Raw genomic sequence first — 22,859 nt, forward strand, 5'->3', positions numbered from 1 at the left:
TTTATTGCGCTATGGTCTCAGAGTGTGCTTGGTATGATTTCAGTTTCTTTTGAATGTATTGAAACTTGCTTTATGACTGAGAACGTGGTCAATCTTAGACTATGTTCCATATGCAGATGGGAAGAACATACGTTCTCTGGTTGCTGGATGGAGTGTTCTGCCGATGTCTATTAGGTCCAATTGGTCAAGCGTTGAGTTTAAGTCCAGAGTTTTTTGGTTCGTTTTTTGACTTGGTGATCTACCTAACGCTGTCAATAGGGTGTTGAAATCTCCCGCTATTATTGTGTGGTTCTGTAAGCCTTTTTATAGTTCAGTAAGTTGTTTTATGAATCTGGGTGCTGCACGGTTGGGTGCACAGATATTTAGGATAGTTAAGGTTTCTGGTTGGATTGTATCCTTATTACGTAATAATAAGGGCACTTCATTGTCCTTAATTTTTATTGGTTTAAAGACTGTTTTATCTGATGTAAGAATAGAAACACCTCCTCTTTTATATTTTCCATTTGCGTGGTAGATTTTACTCCACCCTTTTATTTTGAGCCTATGGGTGTCGCTACATGTGAGAAAGAGAAAATCCAAATAAGCACAATCAGAAATGACAAAGACGATACTACAACTGGTCCCACAGGATTACAAAAGATCCTCAGAGACAAGCATGACTAACTCTACGCACACAAATTATAAAATCTAGAGGAAGCGGATAAATTCCTGGAAGCACACGATCTCCCAAGATTGAATTAAGAAGAGATTGAAAACCTGAATAAACTAGTATCAACATCTGAAATTGAATCAGTAATAAAGAACCTATCAACCAAAAAAAGCCCTGGGCCTGATGGATTCATAGCCAAATTCTACCAGACGTACAAAGAAGAACTGATATCGATACTACTCAAATTATTGCAAAAAATCAAGAAGGGGCTCTGCCCTAACTCATTCTGTTAAGCCAGCATCAGCCTGATACCAAAATCTGGCAGAGACACAACGAAAAGAGAAAACTTCAGACCAATATCCCTCATGAACATAGATGCAGAAGTCCTCGACAAAATACTAGCAAATAAAATCAAGTAGCACATCAGAAAGTTAATATGCCACGATCAAGCAGGCTTTATTCCTGTGATGCAAGGCTGTTTCAGTGTAGACAAATCAATAAATGTGTTTCACCACATAAACAGAATCAAAAGCAAAAACCATATGATCATCTCAGTAGATGCAGAAAAAGCTTTGGATAAAATCCAACATTCCCTCATGATAAAAATCTTCAACAGACTAGGCACTGAAGGAACATGTCTCATAATACTGAGAGCCACCTATGACAAACTTAAAGCCAGCATCACACTGAATGGGCAAAAGCTCAAACCATTCCCCGTGAGAGCTGGAACAACACAAGGATGCACATTTTCACCACTCCTATTCAACATAGTACTAGAAATCCTAGCCAAAGCAGCCAGGCAAGAGGAAGAAGTAATAGCCATCCAAATAAGAAAAGAAGAAGTCAAACTATCTCTCTTCGTGGACCATATGAGCCTATACTTAGAAAATCCTAAAGACTCCTAGAATTGATACATGACTTTAGTAAAGTTTCAAGATACAAAATCAATGTGCAAAAAATCAGCAGCATTTCTATACAGCAATAATGTCCAGAATGGAAGTGAAATGAACAACACAATCCCACTTACAATAGACACAAAGAAAATGAAACACCTAGGGTACGGCTAACCGAGGAGCTGAACGATTTCTGTGAGCGCTACAAAACATTGCTGAAAGAAATCAGAGATGGTGCAAATAAATACAAAAACATTTCATGCTCATGGATTGGAATAATATCATAAAAATGTCCATACTGCCCAAGGCAATATACAGATTCAATGCTATTCCTATCAAACTACCAACATTCTTTACAGACTTAGAAAAAAAAAAAAAAAAAAGCTATTCTAAAACCTATATGGAACCAAAAAAGAGCCCAAATTGCCAAAGCAATCTTAAAGCAGACAGAACACGGCTGGAGGCATCATGCTACCCAACTTCAAACTACACAATAAAACCACAAAAACCAAACAGCTTGGTACTGGCACAAAAACAGACACACAGATCAATGGAACAGAATAGAAAACTCAGAAATAAAACCTCACACCTACGGCTATCTGATCTTTGACATGGCCAACATAAACAATGAGGAGAAGACTCCCTATTTAATAAATGGTGCTGGGATAACTGGCTAGCCATATGCAGAAGATTGAAACTGGACCCCTACCTTTCACCATATATAAAAAGGAACTCAAAATAGATTAAAGATTTAAATATAAGACCTCAAACTAGAAATCCTGGAAGACAACTTAGGAAATACTCTTCTCGACATCAGCCTTGGCAAATAATTTTTGGCTAAGTCCCCAAGAGCAACTGCAACAAAAACAAAAATTGACAAGTGGGACCTAATTAAACTAAAGAGCTTCTGTACAGCAAAATAAACTATCAACAGGGTAAAAAGACAACCTACAGCATGAGAGAAGATAGTCACAAACTATGCATCTGACAAAGGCCTAATATCCGGAAACTATAAAGAACTTAAACAAATCAACAAGTAACCCCGGCCGGGCACGGTGGCTCACGCCTGTAATCCCAGCACTTTAGGTGGCCGAGGCAGGTGGATCATGAGGTCAGGAGATCAAGACCATCCTGGCTAACACGGTGAAACCCTATCTCTACTAAAAATACAAAAATACAAAAAAATTAGCCGGGCATGGTGGCGGGTGCCCGTAGTCCCAGCTACTCAGGAGGCTGAGGCAGAAGAACAGCATGAACCGGAAAGAGGAGCTTGCAGTGAGCAGAGATTGCGTCACTGCACTCCAGCCTGGCCAACAGAGCGAGATTCCGACAACAACAACAACAACAACAAAAAAGTAACCCCATTAAAAAACGGGCAAAGGACATGAACAGATACTTCTCAAAAGAAGACATACAAGTGGCAAACAAACATATGAAAAAGTGCTCAGCATCACTGATCATCAGAGAGATGCAAATCAAAACCACAATGAGATACCATCTCACACCCGTCAGAATGGCTATTATTTTAAAAATCGAAAAACAACAGATGCTGGTGAGGCTACAGAGAAGAGGGAATGCTTAGGCACTGCTGGTGGGAATGCAGATTAGTCCAGCTACTGTGGAAAGCAGTCTGGAGATTTCTCAAATAACTTAAAACAGAGCTACCATTAAACCCAGCAATCCCATTATTGAGTAGATACACAAAAGAAAAATCATACTACCAAAAATATATGCACTCATATGTTCATCACCGCACTATTCGTAAAAGCAAAGACATGGAACCAACCCATCAATGCTAGACTGGATAAAGAAAATACAGTTCATATACATCATGGAATACTATGCAGCCATTAAAAAAAAGAGTAAAATCTGCCGGACATGGTGGCTCATGCCTGTAATCCCAGCACTTTGCTAGGCAGAGGCGGGTGGATCACTTGAGGTCAGGAGCTTGAGACCAGCCTGGCCAACACGGTGAAACCCCCGTCTCTATTAAAAATACAAAAATTAGCTGGGTGTGGTGGTGAGTGACTGTAATCCCAGCTGCTTGGGGGGCTGAGACGAGATAATTGCTGGAACCCAGAAGGTGGAGGTTGCAGTGAGCCAAGATCACGCCACTGCACTCCAGCCTGAGCAACAAGAGCAAAACTCCATCTCAAAAAAAAAAAAGAATGAAATCATCTCTTTTGCAGTAACATGGATGGAGCTGGAGGCCATAATCCTAAACAAATTAATGCAGGAACAGAAAACCAAATACCTCATGTTCTCACTTATAAACGGGAGCTAAACATTGAGCACACATGGACATGAGTGCAGGAACAATAGACACTGTGGAATACGAGAGGATGGAGGAAGGGGGAGTGGGTTAAAAGAAAAAAACTACTTATCAGGTCCTAGACTCATGACCTAGGTGACGGGATTCATACTCCAAACCTCAACATCACATAATATTCTCATGTAACAAATCTGTACATGGGTACCCCCATATCTAAAATAAAAGTTGAATTTTAAATTTTCACACACAGTGTATGATTTCACTTATATAACATTATCAAAATGGCAAAATTGTAAAGATGAAAAACAGAGTAGTGATTTCCAGGGGTTACAGATGGCAGGGGGAGGGGTATGTAACGTAAGGGTTTGTGTGAGGGATTTCTGCATGGAATCTGAGATTGTGATGGAATAGGTCTATATCTTGATTATTAACAAGTAACCCCGGCTGGGCATGGTGGCTCACACCTGTAATCCCAGCACTTTAGGAGGCCGAGGCGGGTGGATCATGAGGTCAGATCAAGACCATCCTGGCTAACACAGTGAAACCCTGTCTCTACTAAAAATACAAAAATACAAAAAAATGAGCCAGGCATGGTAGCGGGCACCTGTAGTCCCTGCTACTTGGGAGGCTGAAGCAGAAGAACGGCATGAACCGGAAAGAGGAGCTCTCAGAGATGGAATAGGTCTATATCTTGATATTGTGTAAAGCTACACAAGTGATAAAATGACAGACAGACACACACACACACAGAGTACAAAAAAATTCCCAGTAGGAATGTTATTTAAATTAACAAAATGATGATAGAATTTATATGGGAAGGCAAGTGGCATTGAATAGCCAATCTTGAGAAAGAACCACGTTGGAGGACTCACACCATCTGATTTCAGAACTCTTTATAAAAAGATACAAGACAGTGTGATATTCATGACATGATAATCACATAGACTGATGGAAAAGAATAGAGAGTTCAGGGGACCAGGTGTGGTGGCTCACGCCTGTAATCCTAGTACTTTGGGAGGCCGAGGCAGATGGATCACTTGAGGTAAGGAGTTCAAAACCAGCCTGGCCAACATAGTGAAACCCCATTTCTACTAAAAATACAAAAAAAAAAAAAAAAACACATTATCTGGGCGTGGTGGTGGGCACCCATAGTCCCAGCTACTTGGGAGGCTGAGGCAGGAGAATCACTTGAACCCAGAAGGCAGAGGTTGCAGTGAGCCGAGATCACGCCACTGCACTCCAGCTGGGTACAGAGTGAGACTCCGTCTCAAAAAAGAATAGAGTCCAGAAGTAAATCAACAGATAAATGGACAATGTATTTGTGCCAAAGACACAAAGCAATTTAATGGACAAAGGAGTCTTTTCAACAAATGGTGCTGGAACAATTGGACACCTATAAGCAAAATATAAATAAACCCAGCAGCATATGCAAAAATTCACTCAAAATGGATTATATCCCTAAACGTAAAACTTAAAACTACAACATTTCTAAAAGAAAAAACAGGAGAAAATCTTTGTGATCTTGGGTTAAGCAAATATTTCTTAGATACAACACCAAAAGTATACTCCATAAAAGAACAATTGATAAATTGGACAACACCAAAATTAAATTTCTGCTCTCCAAAAGAGACCAAAAAATAATAATACAAAGACAAGCCACAAACTGTTGGAAAATAATTGGGAAAAATGCAGTTTATAAAAAAAAGTTGTGTCAAGAATACATAATGAATCACAAACCCCATAATAGGAAAACAAGCAGACCTCACTCTTCAAATATATAAAACTATGATAAGGTGCCTCTACATACTTACTAAAACGGCTAAAATTAAAAGTACAGTCAATATTAAGTGCTGACAAGGACACAGAGCACTGGAGCTCTCATGCACTACAGGTGAAAATGCAAAATGGTGCAGCTTCCTTGGAAAGTAGTTTGACCACTGCTTAAGACAGTTAAACACATACTCATCAAATAACTCAGCAATCGCATTCCTAGGCATTTATCCAAGAGAAATTAAAATTTACATTCACATAAAAACCTGTATGCCAATGCTTATACTGGTTTTATTCATAATTACCAAAACTTGGGAACAACCCAAGTGCCCTTCAAGAGGAGAATGAATAAATAAAGTGTGATATGTCCACACAGCTCCACTCAGCAATAAAAAGAAACACAACTTGGATGAAGCTCAAATGCATTATACTAAGAACCAAACTCAGTGGTTCCATTCATCTGACATGCTTGAAACAGGCAAAAATGTAGAAACAGAAAACAGACTGATGGTTAACAAGTGCTGACGGGAAGAGGAAGTGGCCAAAGGAGTTTTTGTAGGGTGACAGAAATATTCCAGATCTTGATTTGCTGACAATTACACAACTGTACGCATTTGTCAAAACTCATAGATCTACTCACCATTTCTGGTGAAATTATACCTCAATTAAAAATATATAAAATAATAGCTTTGAGCAATCTGCAACACTGATAGTGTTTACAACATATTGTTACATTTAAGAAACTACAAAGCACGAGATACCCTCTGAGCACAATTATGTAAAAACTTGTATTGCATATGGGAAAGACGAGAAGGGAACGCAGATAAATGCAAGTAGACAGTAATGATTGTGTTAGGGGCACAATGCTGTGTTCTCCCTTCAACCTCCAAATTTTCAGCAATATATTTATTCTCACTTGATAATAATGAAATACAGTAACTAATCCATGATAGATGTAAACGCTGTCTTAAAATAATTTATCTTCATTATTTTTTAACATATTCTCTCTAATTTGCTTCCCTGTCCAACCTTCCACCATATATATTCCTGCTAAGTGGAAGACCGAAAGGTAATTAGCTAATTTTGAAAGGCCAAATTTTAAGGTCAATTAATTCCTGATTTGTGAAAACAATTAGAAAACATTAATTACATTTTCCACTGATTAGAAATAAACCTTCCCACACAATCTTGACTTAAAAAAAATAATTTAAGTCTGTCAATCTGACAACCAAATGCATTTAAGTATATCTGTCGTTCTTACATACTATTTTGAGATACAGAGAAAAATTGATTCAAAATTTTCTGAGATTTAATTTTTAGGCAAAGCGAACGGGAAAGAGAGAGTGAAGAGACTGGGGAAGTCTTGTGTCACTCTGTGCTCACTTTTTTTTTTTTTTTTTTTTTGAGACAGAGTTTCATACTTGTTGCCCAGGCTGGAGTGCAATGGTGCAATCTCAGCTCACTGCAACCTCCGCCTCCCAGGTTCAAGCGATTCTCCTACCTCAGCCTCCCGAGTAGCTGGGACTACAGGCATGTGACACCAGGCCCGGCTAATTTTGTATTTTCAGTAGAGACGGGGTTTCTCCATGTTGGTCAGGCTGGTCTCAAACTCCCAATCTCAGGTGATTTGCCTGCCTCAGGCTCCCAAAGTGCTGGAATTACAGACGTGAGCCACTGCACCCAGCCCTGTGCTTACATTTTTATGAATAAAATTAGCATATTGGATAAAAAAATTCATCTTTCATTTGGCAATTTTGTTTGTTTCATGTCATTACGATTGTATGGACAAGACGTATTCCTCTAACAAAAGGGTGGAAGTCCTCAGCTAAGACGGGGGGAAACAGCCCTGAGGAGTGTCCAGCAGCGTTCCAGGGCTGGACACACAGAGCAGGTGCAGGGTCCGAAAGACAAGGGTCGAGGTGCCCAGAGAATGAAGTCTGCTTTCTCCATAGGTCTTTGTGGTTGGTTCCCTCTGTTATAGGACTATTGTTAAAGGAGGGTAAAACCATGACTCTCATCCCAACATAAAATGAATGCAGGTCAATCTTTTGTTTAACTCATCAATCAGAGGAAACTGATGAGATGCAAAAAACCACACATACACAGGCAATTAGAAATGCTGAATTAGGCCAGGAGCGGTGGCTCACGCCTGTAGTCCAGCACTTTGGGAGGCTGAGGCGGTGGAACAGAGGTCAGCAGATCGAGACCATCCTGGCCAACATGGTGAAACCCCGTCTCTACTAAATATACAAAAATTAGCCAGATGTGGTGGCGAGTGCCTGTAGTCCCAGCTACTCAGGAGGCTGAGGCAGGAGAATCACTTGAACCTGGGAGGCGGAGGTTGCAGTGAGCTGAGTTTGCACTACTGCACTCCAGCCTGGGTGACAATGTTGAATTGAACTTACAAATAAATGCAAAACTGAACAATGCATTCCACAGACACAATCCACTTTACTTCTAGGGAAAAGAGTCATCTGCATTATTGTCAGCTTTCTGATGAGTTGCAAACAGTGAAAAATGCAGATAACCTGGAAGGATTCCAGACCTCCCTTCACTTCCTATAAAAGACACCAATCATCTTTGTGTTCCATTTCCAACTTTTTCACAACAATTTCCTTCACCACTATTCATCTCTGGGGTCAGTGGTGCCTGAGTGGCTCCCAGGAATTGGCCTGCTGGTACTCACACCCTCCCACAATCCCATCCCCGAGTGTGGGCTGGACCTAGTGACTAGCTTCTAACCAACAGAATACAGAAGAAGGGATGGTGTCACTCTGTGATTAGGTCACAAAAGACTATCCCTTGTGCCTGCCCAGATGGAGTAGGCCCCTGGCAAGGAGCTGAGGTGGCCTCCAGTCAACAGCCAGCAAGGAACTGAGCCCATCCATCCAACAGCCCAGGAAGAACCGCAGCCGGCCAGCAACCACACAGATGAGCTCAGAAGCGGATCCTGCTCCAGCTGAACACTGAGATGCTATGGCTCTAGCTGACAACTTGTCCCAGCCTATGAAGACCCTGAGCAGAGGACCTAGGTCAGTTGTGCCCAGATTTCTGACCCATGAAACTGAGAAAATAAATATGTACTCTTTTAAGCTGCTAAATTTGGGAGAAATTTGTTACCTGGCAATAGATTATGAATTCACTCTCCCTTCCAGCTTTCTTTATATATATATCCTGCCTTGTTTCATACAGATTTTAATCATTTTAAGAAAATACCTACTTATCAGTTTGTATACAGGTGATGAAACTGACCCAAGAAATCCCAGGCAGCTCAGGTGAGTTGCCTGGGAGCCAAAGGAAAAAGGGCACACGGCAGGCTGCAGCCTCTGCCTGCTTCTCCCCTGCACAAACGACAGAAAACTAGGCTGCAAGCGGATGATTCCCTGAGAGCTAAAACATAGGCTAGTTCAGTGCCCCAAATTACCTTTTCAACACAGTCTGAAGCAATCTATTTGCAGCATCTCATAGTGTTCTTTCACTCTGGTCATTCTCCACAACTGAACCCGTAATAGATGGGTTCGACTTCACTGAGGCTAAGGGGTTTGCAGGTTTCCACATACCTAAGACTTCCACCTATGCTAGGTTCAAAGACTTACGTATTTTCTCTCTAATAAGAATACTGTTTTGTTTTGTTTTGTTTTTTTCATTTTCTGCCTATTTTCATGAAACAAGAAAGGCAAAATGTAATAAAACCCTTCAGTAACCTTCAGCTTGAGATGACAGTGCTGGGATACTGCACACATGGCCACCAGGCGACACGGTCCCACACCTGCCCGGGAGTGTGCTGTTTCAGGCGGCTCGCCTAGGTGCACATGGGCAACAGCCTGTGCCCTCCGTACTCAGACATTCACACCCGTGAGCCCTTCCCCCGAGATTCCTCACCGTGGGTGGGCTGGGCCAACACGCCATTCTCCTCGTGGTGCTGAGAGCCGCCCCTTGAGGCTGCAGTTCCCTGTTGCTCCTCCTCCGGGGAGAAGCTCCACATGGGAGGTGCTGCTCACTCGTGAGGGCTCATGCCTGCGGACACGGGTGGCACCTTCTGGCATCTCCGCACTCAGCCTAGGTAGTTGCCAGTGCCATCCCAACACCCCCTCCCCGTACCCTGGGCAGGCTGTGGGGTCAGGGCACCCTCAGCCCTCCCTTCACTGGACCACCACATCTGCCAGCTCTTGCCCCCACGTTCCTGCACCTGTCAGCACCTCTCCACGCCCTCCCTTCTCCTCCACCTGGAATCCTGCCTGGGTGCCCAGGGCCTCCTAACTGTGGAGCTCATGACGGGCCCCAGTCTGCCCCTGGTACACCGTACATCGAAGCAAGAAGTGAGGTCAAAGAACTTGCAAATATGCTCGTCTGGTTTTCCTGATTCTTGTCTCAGTGGAAGCTGAACATTAGCCTTCCATCACTCACATCCTGGCTGGGACAATCCTGCTGCCTCATCTGCCTCCCCATGCATACGGCCATGCAGTCCTTCCGGCCATATTAGACACTTCCCAACAAAACACTCTGGAAAGCAAAGGAAAAGGCAAGCCTCTCGCTGGGAGAAGATCCTGCAACATGGGACCAGAGAAAGTTAATTCTCAGAATATTCAATACGAATCTGGGAGAAACAAACACATTCAGTGTATAACAGAGAACATTTACTGCAGGCTGTTTTTAATAGTATACGCTGGGGGGGTGAGGAGCAAAAACTGAAAAGCCGCCAACAGGAGAACATGTATGAATGGTGGCACGTTCACATAATGAAATTCTATGCAAGGAGTTCACGAGAATGAACGAGAGCTACAGGCATCAGCATAGAGAAACCTCGAAACACGTTGCCAAAGAGAGCAACTCGAAGTTTCACCATTTGCAAAACGACAGCATAGACTCTCAGTCAGTAGAAACACTCAGCGAAAGTATGAGCACGCAGGCTGGGGAGCTCCCCCGGGAGGGGGCAGGATCACAGCAGCAGCACGCACCACACCCGCATGCAGTTCTGTGGTGCTTTGTTAAAGGCTGGAGAGACCAACACTACTGCAGGGGTCAGGGCTCCGGCTGTGGGAACGAGGCTCCTCAGATCTGCCATGTAATCGATATGCCCCAATAAAGACAGGCAGAGACATCTACTCATAGGATGCTGCTTTTCTCATTACAAGGACATCTACGTGAACTGCAAATTATGGATTTGGAGTATAAGGACTGACATGTAAAATCCATTCATTGTCTTTACATAAGTAAATATTTAAAGATGTATCAAAATTTTCTCTTAAAGAATGAGATCATGTCTTTTGCAGCAACATGGATGTAGCTGGAGGCCATTATCCAAACGCGCTAACACAGGAACAGGAAACCAAATACCACATATTCTCATGATAAGTGGGCCCTAACCCCGGGTGCATATGGACATAAAGAAAGCAGCAGGGGACACTCGGACCACACGGGGGCGGGAGGAGGGAGGGTGGAAAACTAACTATTGGGTACCATGCTGACTACCCGGGTGATCAGTCGTACCCCAAACCTCGGCATCACACAACATATCCAGGTAACAAACCTGCACATTTAACCCCTGAATCTAAAATAAATGTTGAAATTATTTTTAAATTTCCTTTTATGTAAATTCTGACTTTTCTGACATGAACTACTCAGTTCCACTTGCTATATGTATAGAAATAAAGCATGTCCTAAGAGACGTACACTTTCCAACACTGCAGAATAATTGCAATACCTTAAATAATACATTAGGTGTTAAATCTTCATGCTACAAACTCTCTTTTCTATTTGTATTATCTTTTGGAGCTAAATTAAGCTCATCACATTTTACAAATATCAGTCATCAAAAACTAAGCCAGGAAAGGGATCTAACGCTGGAAAAATTCTTGGAAAGTTTCTGGAAATGTTTCCCACAACAAACGTGGGGGAACGATGCTCACGGAAACCCAATCTTCGTGAAGTCCACATGTACAAGACGGCACTATTTCAAACTCACCTCCCCTGTGCGAGGAATGAAGCAAACTCCTGGCCTGCAGGAGCCCGGGAGCTCTGCCCAGCGGCCCCGCTGGGGCAGGAGAGCGAGGGGTCAGCCCCGCCGGCTCCCCGCGGAGGCCTGCGCTTGCCCGCGGCAAGTTCAGTGAGTCCCGGGGGCACGGACGTCTGCTGGAGCTCCACCTCCGGTGTGCCAGGGTCCCGCCTGCCGTCTCTGCCCTCCAGATGCATGCTCCACCGCCAGTCTTCTCTCTAGGGCAGCCAGAAAAAACCACTCGTGATGAAAGGCACACGGGGACTCACGTTTGCACCTCGGAAGTCCACACAGTGGGAAGGCTGTTCCCACCGAGGCGCTCCCGAGTTCCAGCGTCCTAGCCACGCAGGAGCTTTTCACACTAGCGAGAAGCGAAGCTGGACTTCCTGGGTGGGGCGGGGACTTGGAGAACTTTTCTGGCTACAGGATTGTAAACGCACCAATCAGCACTCTGGAAAATGGACCAATCAGCATGCTGTAACAAAATGGACCAATCAGCACTCTGTAAAATGGACCAATCAGCAGGATGTGGGCAGGGACAAATAAGGACTAAAAAACGACCACCCCCCACCCCCAGCCAGCTGCAGCAGCCCGCTGGGCTCCAGTTCCAGGCTGTGGATTCTTTGTTGTTTTGCTCTTCACAATAAATCTTGCTGCTGCTCACTCTCTGGGTCTGTGCCACCTTTAAGAGCTGTAACACTCACCGCGAAGGTCTGTGGCGTCATTCTTGAAGTCAGCGAGCCCAAGAACCCACCAGAAGGAACCAACTCTGGACACACTAGCAATGGCCTAAGTGTTCAGCAACAGAGAGCCAGTTAAGTAAATTGTGATGTGTGCACAGCATGAAATTCTGTGCTACATTAAAAATGATCTAAGGGATGGTTCTCGCTATTGGGAAATGCTAAAGATGTGGAAAGACTAAGGCACGTGGTACACTGTGATGTTTTTATTGAAATAAGTATGTATAAATTACATAGAACAGAAGCCCAAAAGACACACCCTCCAAAACATGGCTACCTCTGGATGGCGACGGTACCCATGGGGTCCTTTTCCTTTGGTTTTGTCTCTTCTGTGATTTTTACATTTTTTGCATTTAGCAAATTAATATTTTTCTGGTGAGAATATAATAGTACCCACCATAAGAGTAAGAACTATTCCTATACTTGTAAGGTTATGCTGTCCTACTTTGGGGCTTATATTTCAAACCACTAACCATTTTATTTTTTACCTTTTCCAGAATCCTACAGCACCAGAAATGACCTTTGGCCTTGCAGCCGCTTGGTTTGCTGTCCAGGGTTGCCCTGAAACCAGGACTCAGTGTGCACTTTGGCTGAGTTGGATTTCTGGCACTGAGATGCAGAGGCACGTGCTGGGGCTGGAGTTAGCACAATAGTGCATCGCCAGTCCTAGTCACCTTCACAATGCCCTAGGAGCACAGAATTCCAGTGGATCCAGGATGACAGGAGTTTGCTGAGACTCAGAGCAAGTACAAGGCATGTCATGTCTACCGCTGAGTAAGACAGGGCACTGACAGCCCCAGACGCACACTTCCTGGTGCAGCCAGAACTGACTTCAAATACAGAAAGACATGACATTTGAAGAAACCTGAACGACCAAGGAAATCCGTATATCCTTCTCACCACTGGTATTTCCCTGCTTTAACCAACCACTTATGCTGAGAGTGATCACTCACAAACCAGTGAGCCGAAGGCAGGCCATGTCGGCAGAATGTTCTTGTATCATAAAAGTGAGATAAAGCAGTTGCATTTGTTTTATACAATGGTTCCACTGCCTGGTAAGAACAAAGTACAAAGGTACACACCAGCTACAAAAAAGTCCAATTCCACAAATTCCACACACGAGCTAAATGTTTCAGTATTTGCATTTAAAACGGATGTGGCATGATATAAAGATGACTAGTAAAAGTAATAGTAACAATTTAAAATTTAAATTTTTTTATTTAGAATAATGACATTAAATACCAATTTAAAAGCACCATGACAAGCCGAGAGAGAGAGACTATGGAAGAAAAGAGAAAACTTTGTATTTTAGTACCATTAATGGCATTTTCCCTGGTTTTTTAACAAAGGGCCCCACAAATTATGTAACTGGTCCTGCTGAGACTTCAGAGGGGGTCCTCCTGCTCTCCATTGACAGTTCCAGGATGCCATTGCCCCTCCTAAAACACCCAGCTTCTTTAGAAGAACATGCCATTGGAATTGTCACAAACTGACTGTGTATGTGCCCTCCAACAAACTCGGAGGCGGGAACCCTCCCCTCTAATGGGATGGTGTTCAGAGGTGGGGTGTCAGGGAGGTGACTGGGATTTGGAGAGGCCCTGAGGGTAGAGCTCTCCAGACCCTTCCGAGAGTCGTGGGAGACCTCGGCTCCTCTCTCCACCATGTGGGGACACGGTGAGAAGGTGCTGTCTGTGAACCAGGAGGTGGGCCCTCCCCAGACGCTGAATCTGCTGGTGCTGTGATCTGAGACTTCACAGCCTCCCAAACTGTGAGAAATGATGTTTGTGGCGTAAGTCATCAGTTTACGGTGTTTTGTTACAGCAGCATGAATGGACTCACACAGGAACATACCACCCACCCTTAGTATAACAAATGTCCACTCTCTTTCAGGCCATGTCCCTTCTCCAAGGCCTCACTCCCCTCTTTCCCAGTGGAACCTCTATGGTCCAGCAAACAGCCTCCTCTTACTTGCCCCAAATCATTCTCTAAAACTTACCTGATAAACGAGTTTTTTATTACTGCAAAACAAATCACCACAAAGTACACAGGTTTAAAAGCACACATGTGTATAATCTCAGAGTTTCTGTGGGTCAAGGCCAGGGTGGCTCAACTGGGTTGTCTGCTTGGGATCTCAAGGGGCCACTGGGCTGTGATTTCATCTGGAAGCTCAACTGGGGAAGAATCTGCTGCCAAGGTCACTCAGTGCAGACAGGATCCACGTCCTGGTGGCTGCAGGACTCAGGGACGCAGCTTCTTGCTGGCCCATAGCCATGCAAGAATGGTGTTTTGTTATAGGAGGCCCCCTCAGAGGCCCCCTTCACCCCAACAGGCTCCTGCATCCTCACCATGTGGGCTCCTCCAGTATGTCTGCTTGCCTTCTCAGGCAACAAGGAGCATCTGGAGAACGAGCAGCAGTGAGGCACAGTTTTATAGGCTATTACGTGTCAGGGGGACATCCACCACTTTGCTGTATCCTGTCAGCTGGAGGTCAGTCCTGGGTCCTGCCTGCCCACACTCAAAGGAAGACGACTAAACCAGGGTGTGAACACCAGGAGGTGGGGACCATGGGCCCCTGGAGTCTGCCACCCATGGCCAAATCCCAACCCTTCTCAGCCGCTGAACATGGCTGTAGAAAACCTTCCTTGCTGCCTATGCCTGCAGATGACATCATATGAGGAACCCCAGGTGGGCCCCAGTACTGCCCAACAATCCCACCACACCTCCCCAGGCAGTATACGCACCTGCTGTCCTCCACTCCCCGCTTAAACCCCACACATCCATCCCCCTTTCACTCCCAGCTGCTGCCTCTGCCTCTTGCTCCCTTTACTGACCCAATCAGCCAGGGTCCAAGAAGGAAACAGAAGCTACTCTGAGTACTTCTGGAAGGAGCTGGAGCCCCAGAAGGGATACCCCAAAGAAGAGTGCGGCATCCTCCCTTCCCTAATCCCCTAATCGCCCAGAAGAGTCTCCTATTGGCTGAACCCAAGCCAGAGCCCAAGCTGGAGTCAGACACTGGGATTCAGAACACAGTAGGGCGACAGTGAGGAATGTCTCCAAGAGCAAAACGTCCCAGAATAGCCATGCTGGCAAAACCAGAAGCAATGAGAATAAAAGCCCAGCCTCTCAAGGACACACTTGTCTACAGCCCTGCCAGGTACAGTGGAGCCCACCTGCTCCCACCCCCGGCCAGACTGCACTGTTGCATCCCTCCCCATCCTGAACCTCACAAACTGACATGCAAACGTACTGTCCTATCTGCCAACACTAAAAATACACAGCTCAGGACTTGGGTTTTCAGGAAGACAGAGAAGACCTACTTTTCCCTGTTCTTCCTGCTAAGTACAACTAAAAACCTGACGTTTAGAACAAAAAGCCCCAAGAGAAGCCTGTCCCCAGCCAAAGGACCAGGAAATAGGTAGCCTAGCAAGACAGAAAGCTTTTAGACAATATCTGTTCTACTGCAGCCTAATACAGTAGACCCATATCCACTCAGGAGAGCAAAGGCTGAGTGGGCATCCTCCAAAAGATATTACACAGTGCCTGGCCCCCAGTCCTCACACGGATGCTTCGTAAAAGGTTGAGCAGGGAGTTTGGACATTCACCGGTTGCTGGGTGCTAGGGAGTTCCACCTCCTCCCTACACACTCCCCCCCCAATGGCTTAAGTGGGGACCACCATGTGAGGAGCCTGGACTTCATCCCTGCCCTGCAGTAAAAGGGACCCCTCTCCTTCCTTGCTGACATGGTGTCAGAGGAGGCCAAATGGGGTGTCAGGGCCTTCACTTCTGCTCAGCAGTAATGAGGCCACCCCCCAGTGGTGTCACTAGAGGTCAGTAATGAGCAGTAATGAGATGCCCCATTCCACTCAGCCAGGGTGATATCAGCAGAGGCCTAGTAAGAGGCAGAGGTCCCACACCCATCCAGCAATAAGGGGGGATCCGTCCCCATCTTGGGGAACCTGAACTTCTAACCCTATCTGGCAGCAATGTCAGGCCCTTCTGCTGGAGCAGTGTCAAGGGAAGCCAGCTAAACAGAAGGTTTAAGTGGTGATTAGTCTTATAATGTAATACTCAAAATATGCAGCTTTCACTCAGAACCACCTACCATAGTGATAACCAGGAAAATCTCAACTTGAAAGAAAATAGACGATGACACCAAGATGATGGAGATGTTAGAATTATCTGAAAAAATATTTTTAAATCAGCCAAAATAAAAACGGTTCAACAAGCAGTAACAAACACATTTGAAACAAATGAAACACAGAAAGTCTCAGCAAATAAGAGCCAAATGAAACTGAAAAACACAATAGCAAAATTTTAAATGCAAAAATGAACTCAACAGTAAAATGGAGGGAACAGAGAAAAGAATCAGTAAGTGGAAGACAGAACAATAGAAATTACTCAATCTGAACAATAGAGAAAATATAGTCTAAAACAATTTATCAGAACCTCAGAGACCTGTGGGACCATAACACAAGATCTAACTTCCATGTAATCCAAATGCCAGAAGAAGATGATGAAGAGTATGTAGCTTAAAAAGTATATGAAGACGTCATGGCTGAAAATTTCCTAAATGTGGCAAAAGACATAAACCTACAGATTTGAGAAGCTAAGCAAACCCCAAACAAGATAACCCCAAAGAAATCCACACCAACACATACAGAAGGCAAAATTTTAAAAACTAAAAGCAAAGAAAAACGTCCTAAAGAGAGAAATTAAAATGTCCCTACATGGAAAAAACAATTCAGATGACAGGAACCATGGTGGCCAGAAGAAAGTGACGTAACATTTTTCATGTAATGAGAGGAAGGAACAGGCAAGCCAGAAGCCTATATCCAGTGAAAGAGAAACCAAGATGTTTTTAGATTAAAGAAAACTAAAAATTTATTGCCAGCAGACCTACCCTAAAAGAATGACTAAATGAAGTTCTCTAAACAGAAAGGGAAAATGAAAGAATACATTTTAGAACATCAGGAAGGTAAAAGAATATAGGTAAGGACAGAAGTGGTGGTTCACGCCTGTAATCCCAGCACACTGGGAAGCCAAGGCAGGCAGACTGATTAAGCCCAGGAGTTTGAGACCAGCGTAGGCAACATAGCAAAATCCCATCTCTATTAAAAATACAAAAACTTAGCCAGGCACGGTGGTGCATGCCTGTAGTCCCAGCTACTCAGGAGGCTGAGGTAGGAGAATCACTAAGCCAGGAAAGTCAAGGCTTCAATGAGTCAGGATTGTGCCACTGCACTCAAGCCTGGGTGACAGAGTGAGACCCTGTCTCAAAAAATAATAATAAAATAAAATAAAATAAGTAAGTCCAGGCTGGGTGTGGTGGCTCACACCTGTAATCCCAGCACTTTGGGAGGCCAAGATGGGTGGATCACCTGAGGTCAGGAGTTTGCCACCAGCCTAGTCAACATAGTGAAACCCCACCCCTACTAAACATACAAAAATGAGCCAGGCGTGGTGGAGGACACTTGTAATCCTAGCTACTTGGGAGGCTGAGGCAGGAGAATCATTTGAACCCAGGAGGCAGAGGTTGCAGTGAGTCAAGACTGTACCATTGCATTCCAGCCTGGGCAACAAAAGTGAAACCCCATCTCAAAGGAAAAAAACAAAAGGTCAGTCCTAGCAAGATTCTTAACAGATGCATCATGTGCTGTTTTCATTCAGAGAATGGAAGTAATTCTGTCATCAACTGTTCATAACATGCTATTGAATAACATTTATACATAGGTAAATACATTTTCCCTCTCCTCTTGATTTTCCTAAATTCTGTTGAATATTTGAAGCAAAAATTATAACACTCTTTGATGCGTTTATCAATGTATGCAGATGAAATCATCAAGACAATTCTATAACAAATGAGAGAGGTAAAGGATGTAAAAGGAGGTAAGTTTTCTTGATTTTACTCAAACTGATAAAATGATGGCATCAGTAGACTGTGACAAGTAACGTGTATATATACTTTAATACCTAGAGCAATGACTTTAAAAAGCTATAAAAGAGATACACCAAGAAACATTATAGATAAATCAAAATGGAATTCTAAAAAAATGTTCAAGTTACCCATAGCTCTAACATATCAGAAAAATGCATTGAATGTAAATGGTCTGAATACACCAACTAAAAGATGGATTGGCAGAGTGAATTTAAAAATATGACTCAACTATGCAAGGTCTGTAAGAAATTTACTTCTAAAATAACAGTATATGGCTTCACATGGACATAAAGATGGGAACAACAGACCCTGGGGACTACTGGAGCAGGGAGAGAGGGTGGAGATCAAGCCTTGAAAAACTACTTATTGGGTACTATGCTCACTACCTGGGTGACAGGTTCAGTGGTACACCAAACCTCAGTGTCACACAACATGCCTTTGTAACAACCTGCACATGCATCCCCGAATCTAAAATAAAAGTTGAAAAATAAAATTAAATAACAATATAGGTAGGGTGCAAGTAAAAGGATGGAAAAAGATATAGAATTCAAGCATCAATCCAAATAAAGTAGGAGAGGTTATATTCACATAACATATGCTAGACTTCAAGGCAAAGAAAATTACCAGGCACCGAGAGAGGCATCTTGTAGTGATGAAAAGGTCACTTTACCAAGAAGACATAGAAATCCTAAACACATATGCACAATACAACAGATCCGCAAAATATCTAATGCAAAAACTGATAGAACTAAAAGGAGAAAGACAATTATAGTTTTAGAGTTACAGACTTAAACATTTGTCTCTCAGCAATTAATAGAACTAGACAGAAAATCAGTGCAGATATAGAAGAACTGAACACCACCAACAACCAATAGAATATAATCAATATTTATGGAACACTCCATCCAACAACAGCAGAATATTCTTACAAAGTGCCTAAAGAACATACACCAAGATAGACTACACTTTGGACCATACACCAAACCTCAACAAACTGAAAAGAATTGAAATCATACAGAGTACTCTATAGCCACAATGCAATCAAATTAGAAATAAGTAACAGAAAGAGAGGAGGAAAATCTGCACACTTGGAAATTAAACATACTTCCAAATAATCCAGGATTCAAAAAGAAAGTCTCAAGGGAAATCAGAATTATACTGAACTGAATGAAAGTGAAAATACAACATATCACAAGTGGCAGAACACAGTGAAATCAGTGATGGGAGGAAGTTTACAGCATAAATGCTAATATCAAAAGGAGAGCAAGTCTCGAAAAATAATATAAGCTCTCATCTCAAGAACCTCGAAAAAGAAGAGGAAAATAAACCCAAAGCAAGCAGAACTGAGAAATAATGAAGCTGAGATTAAAAATCAATGAAATAGGCCGGGCGCGGTGGCTCAAGCCTGTAATCTCAGCACTTTGGGAGGCCGAGACGGGCGGATCACAAGGTCAGGAGATCGAGACCATCCTGGCTAACACAGTGAAACCCCATCTCTACTAAAAATACAAAAAACTAGCCGGGCGTGGTGGCGGGCGCCTGTAGTCCCAGCTACTCGGGAGGCTGAGGCAGGAGAATGGCGTAAACCTGGGAGGCGGAGCTTGCAGTGAGCTGAGATCCGGCCACTGCACTCTAGCCTGGGCGACAGAGTGAGACTCTGTCTCAAAAAAAAATAAAAAAATAAAAAATAATAAAAATCAATGAAATAGAAAGCAAATCAACAAAAACAGTAGAAAAAAATCAGTGAAACGAAGAGCAGCTTCTTTGAAAATATCAACAGAATTAGCAATCCTCTAGCAAGACTGGCAAAGAAAAAACAGGGAATGAAAGTTATTAATATCAGGAATGAAACAGGAAAGACCACTACAGACCCTGAAGACATCAAAGAATAATAATGGTATATTAGATTGCCATTTTACAACTTTACATACATAAGTTAGAAAACTTAGCCCGATTCCTCAAAAAGCACAAATTACTACAACTCATCCAATATAAAATAGGTAATTTGAATAGCTCTATAATTTCTATTAAGTAAATTAAATTTGAATTTTTACAGAAGAAATTGCTAGGGTCAGATGGTTTCACTAGAGAATTCTACCAAACATTTAAATTAACACCAATTCTATACAATCTCTTCCAGGAAACAGAAGATGAGGTATACCTTCAGTGAGTTTTATGAAGACAATATTACCCTGATACCAAAATCAGATACAGTACAAAGAAAAAATATTACAGGCCAATATCTCACATGAATATGGTGCAAAAATCTTTAACAAAATATTAGCAAAGGGAATTCAGTAATATATCAAAAGAACTACACACATAACTAAGTAGGGTTTGTTCCAGGAATGCAAGGCTGGTTCAGTATTCAAAAAAAATCAATCAGTGTTGAACATGGAGCTACCATATGACCTAGCAATTCCATGTGTAGGAATATACCCATGAGAAATGAAAACATATGTCCACACAGATACGTGTACAATAACATTAATAGGATCATTATTCACAGTACCCTAAAAGTGGAAACAACCCAGCCCTGCACGGTGGCTCATGCCTGTCATCCCAGCGCTTTGGGAGGCCAAGACAGGGGGATCACTTGAGGTCAGGCGTTCAAGACCAGCCTGGCCAACATGGTGAAACCTTGTCTTTACGAAAAACACAAAAATTAGTCAGGCATGGTGGTGGGCACCTGTAATCCCAGCTACTTGGGAGGTTGAGGCAGGAGAATCATTTAAATCCAGGAGGTGGAGGTTGGAGTGAGCCAAAATCGTGCCAGTGCATTCCAGCTTGGGTGACAGAGCAAGACTCTGTCTCAAAAAAAGAGAAAAGAAAAGAAAGAAAAGAAAGAGAGAAAGAGAGAAAGAGAGAAAGAGAGAGAAAGAAAGAAAGAAAGAGAGAGAAAGAAAGAAAGAAAGAAAGAAAGAGAAAGAAAGAAAGGAAGGAAGGGAGGGAGGGAGGGAGGGAGGGAGGAGAAAGAAAGAGAAAGAAAAAGAAAGGAAGGAAGGAAAGGAAAGGAAGAAGGAAGGAAGGAAGGAAGGAAGGAAGGAAGGAAGGAAGAAAGAAAGAAAAGAAAAGAAAAGAAGTGCAAATAACCCAAATGTCCATTACTAAATAAATAAATAAAATGTGGTATATACACCCAGTGGACTATTTGACAATAAAAATGATTGGTGTCTGACACATGCTAAAACATGGATAACCTTTGGAAACATGCTCAGTGAAAGAAGCTAGTCACAAAAGGCCACATATTGCCTGACTCTACGTATACATAAAATCTTCAGAGCAGGCAAATCCATAGGGAAATAAAATAAAATAAATTAGTTGCTGCCTATGGCTAGCAGAGGGGATAAGGTTGGAGGGAAATGAAGAACAAATGCTAATAGCGTGGAGTTTCACTTGGGTTCATGAAAATGCTCTAAAATTGATCATGGTGATGGTCACACAACTCAGTGAATATACTAAAAAAAAAACCATTAAACTGTACATTTTTTTGAGACAGGGTCTCCCTCTGTCGCCCAGGCTGGAGAGCAGTGGTGCAATCACGCCTCACTGCAGTCTTGTCCTCCCAGGCTCAAGTGATCCTCCGACCTCAGCTCCCAAGTAGCTGGGACCACAGGCACACAGCATCACGCTCAGCTAATTTTTTATTTTTAGTAGAGACAGGGTCTTGCTATGGTGCCCAGGCTGGTCTCAAACTTCTGGGCTCAAATGATCCTCTCACCTTAGCCTCCCAAAGTCCTGGGATTACAGGTATGAATTTGTACACTTTAAATGAGTGAATTATACGGTATTTAATTATAATCTCAATAAAACTGTGAAAAATATCAATCAATGTAATCTACCATATTAACAAGCTAAAGAAGAAAAATCACATGACCATATCAATTGATGCAGAAAAGCATTTAACAAAATTCAACACCTATTCATGATAAAACAAAATCTCTAAGAAAACTAGGAATAGAGAGGAACGTCCTCAAACCTATCAAAGAACATCTACAAAACACGTGGAGCTAACATTACACCTAACGGTGAGAAACCTGAAGCCTTCTCAGGAAGACAAGGCAAGAATCTTCCCTCTCACCACTCCTAAACGATTTTCAAATTTCAAAAGTAAAAAAAAAAAAAAGTAAAATGGGCAAAGATTTCACTAACAAGGATATGCACATGGCAACTAAGCACATGAGAAGACGTTCAAGATCGTGAGCCATTAGGGAAATGCACATTAAAACTGAGCTATCACTGCACACCTATCAGAAAGGCTGAGATAGAAAACAGGCCAGGCGCAGTGGCTCACACCTGTAATCCCAGCACTTTGGGAAGCCGAGGCGGGCAGATCACCTGAGGTCAGGAGTTTGAAACCAGCCTGACCAACATGGCGTAACCCTGTCTCTACTAAAACTACAAAAATTAGCCAGGCGTGGTGGCAGGTGCCTGTAATCCCAGCTACTCAGGAGACTGTGGCAGAAGAATCGCTTGAACCCAGGAGGCAGAAATTGCGGTGAACCGAGATCACGCCATTGCACTCCAGCCTGGGAGAGAAGAGCAAAACTCTGTCTCAAAAAAACAAATAAATAAAAAGAGAAAGAGAGGGAGGAAGGGAGGGAG

General features: G+C 43.0%; 1 protein-coding gene across 1 annotated transcript in view; it reads right to left on the reverse strand.

Moving 5' to 3' along the window:
- The window catches only part of OCA2 (oculocutaneous albinism II), a 364,145-nt gene that overhangs the window by 334,271 nt on the left and 7,015 nt on the right, over positions 1-22,859 (reverse strand). Inside the window, 1 exon segment of the mRNA XM_011981483.1 lies at positions 11,550-11,797. Within this exon segment, the coding sequence (XP_011836873.1) occupies positions 11,550-11,776 (227 nt within the window). The 5' untranslated portion in view covers positions 11,777-11,797.

The sequence above is a fragment of the Mandrillus leucophaeus genome, unplaced genomic scaffold (genome assembly GCF_000951045.1).
Source record: "Mandrillus leucophaeus isolate KB7577 unplaced genomic scaffold, Mleu.le_1.0 Scaffold227, whole genome shotgun sequence".
Taxonomy (NCBI): domain Eukaryota; kingdom Metazoa; phylum Chordata; class Mammalia; order Primates; family Cercopithecidae; genus Mandrillus; species Mandrillus leucophaeus.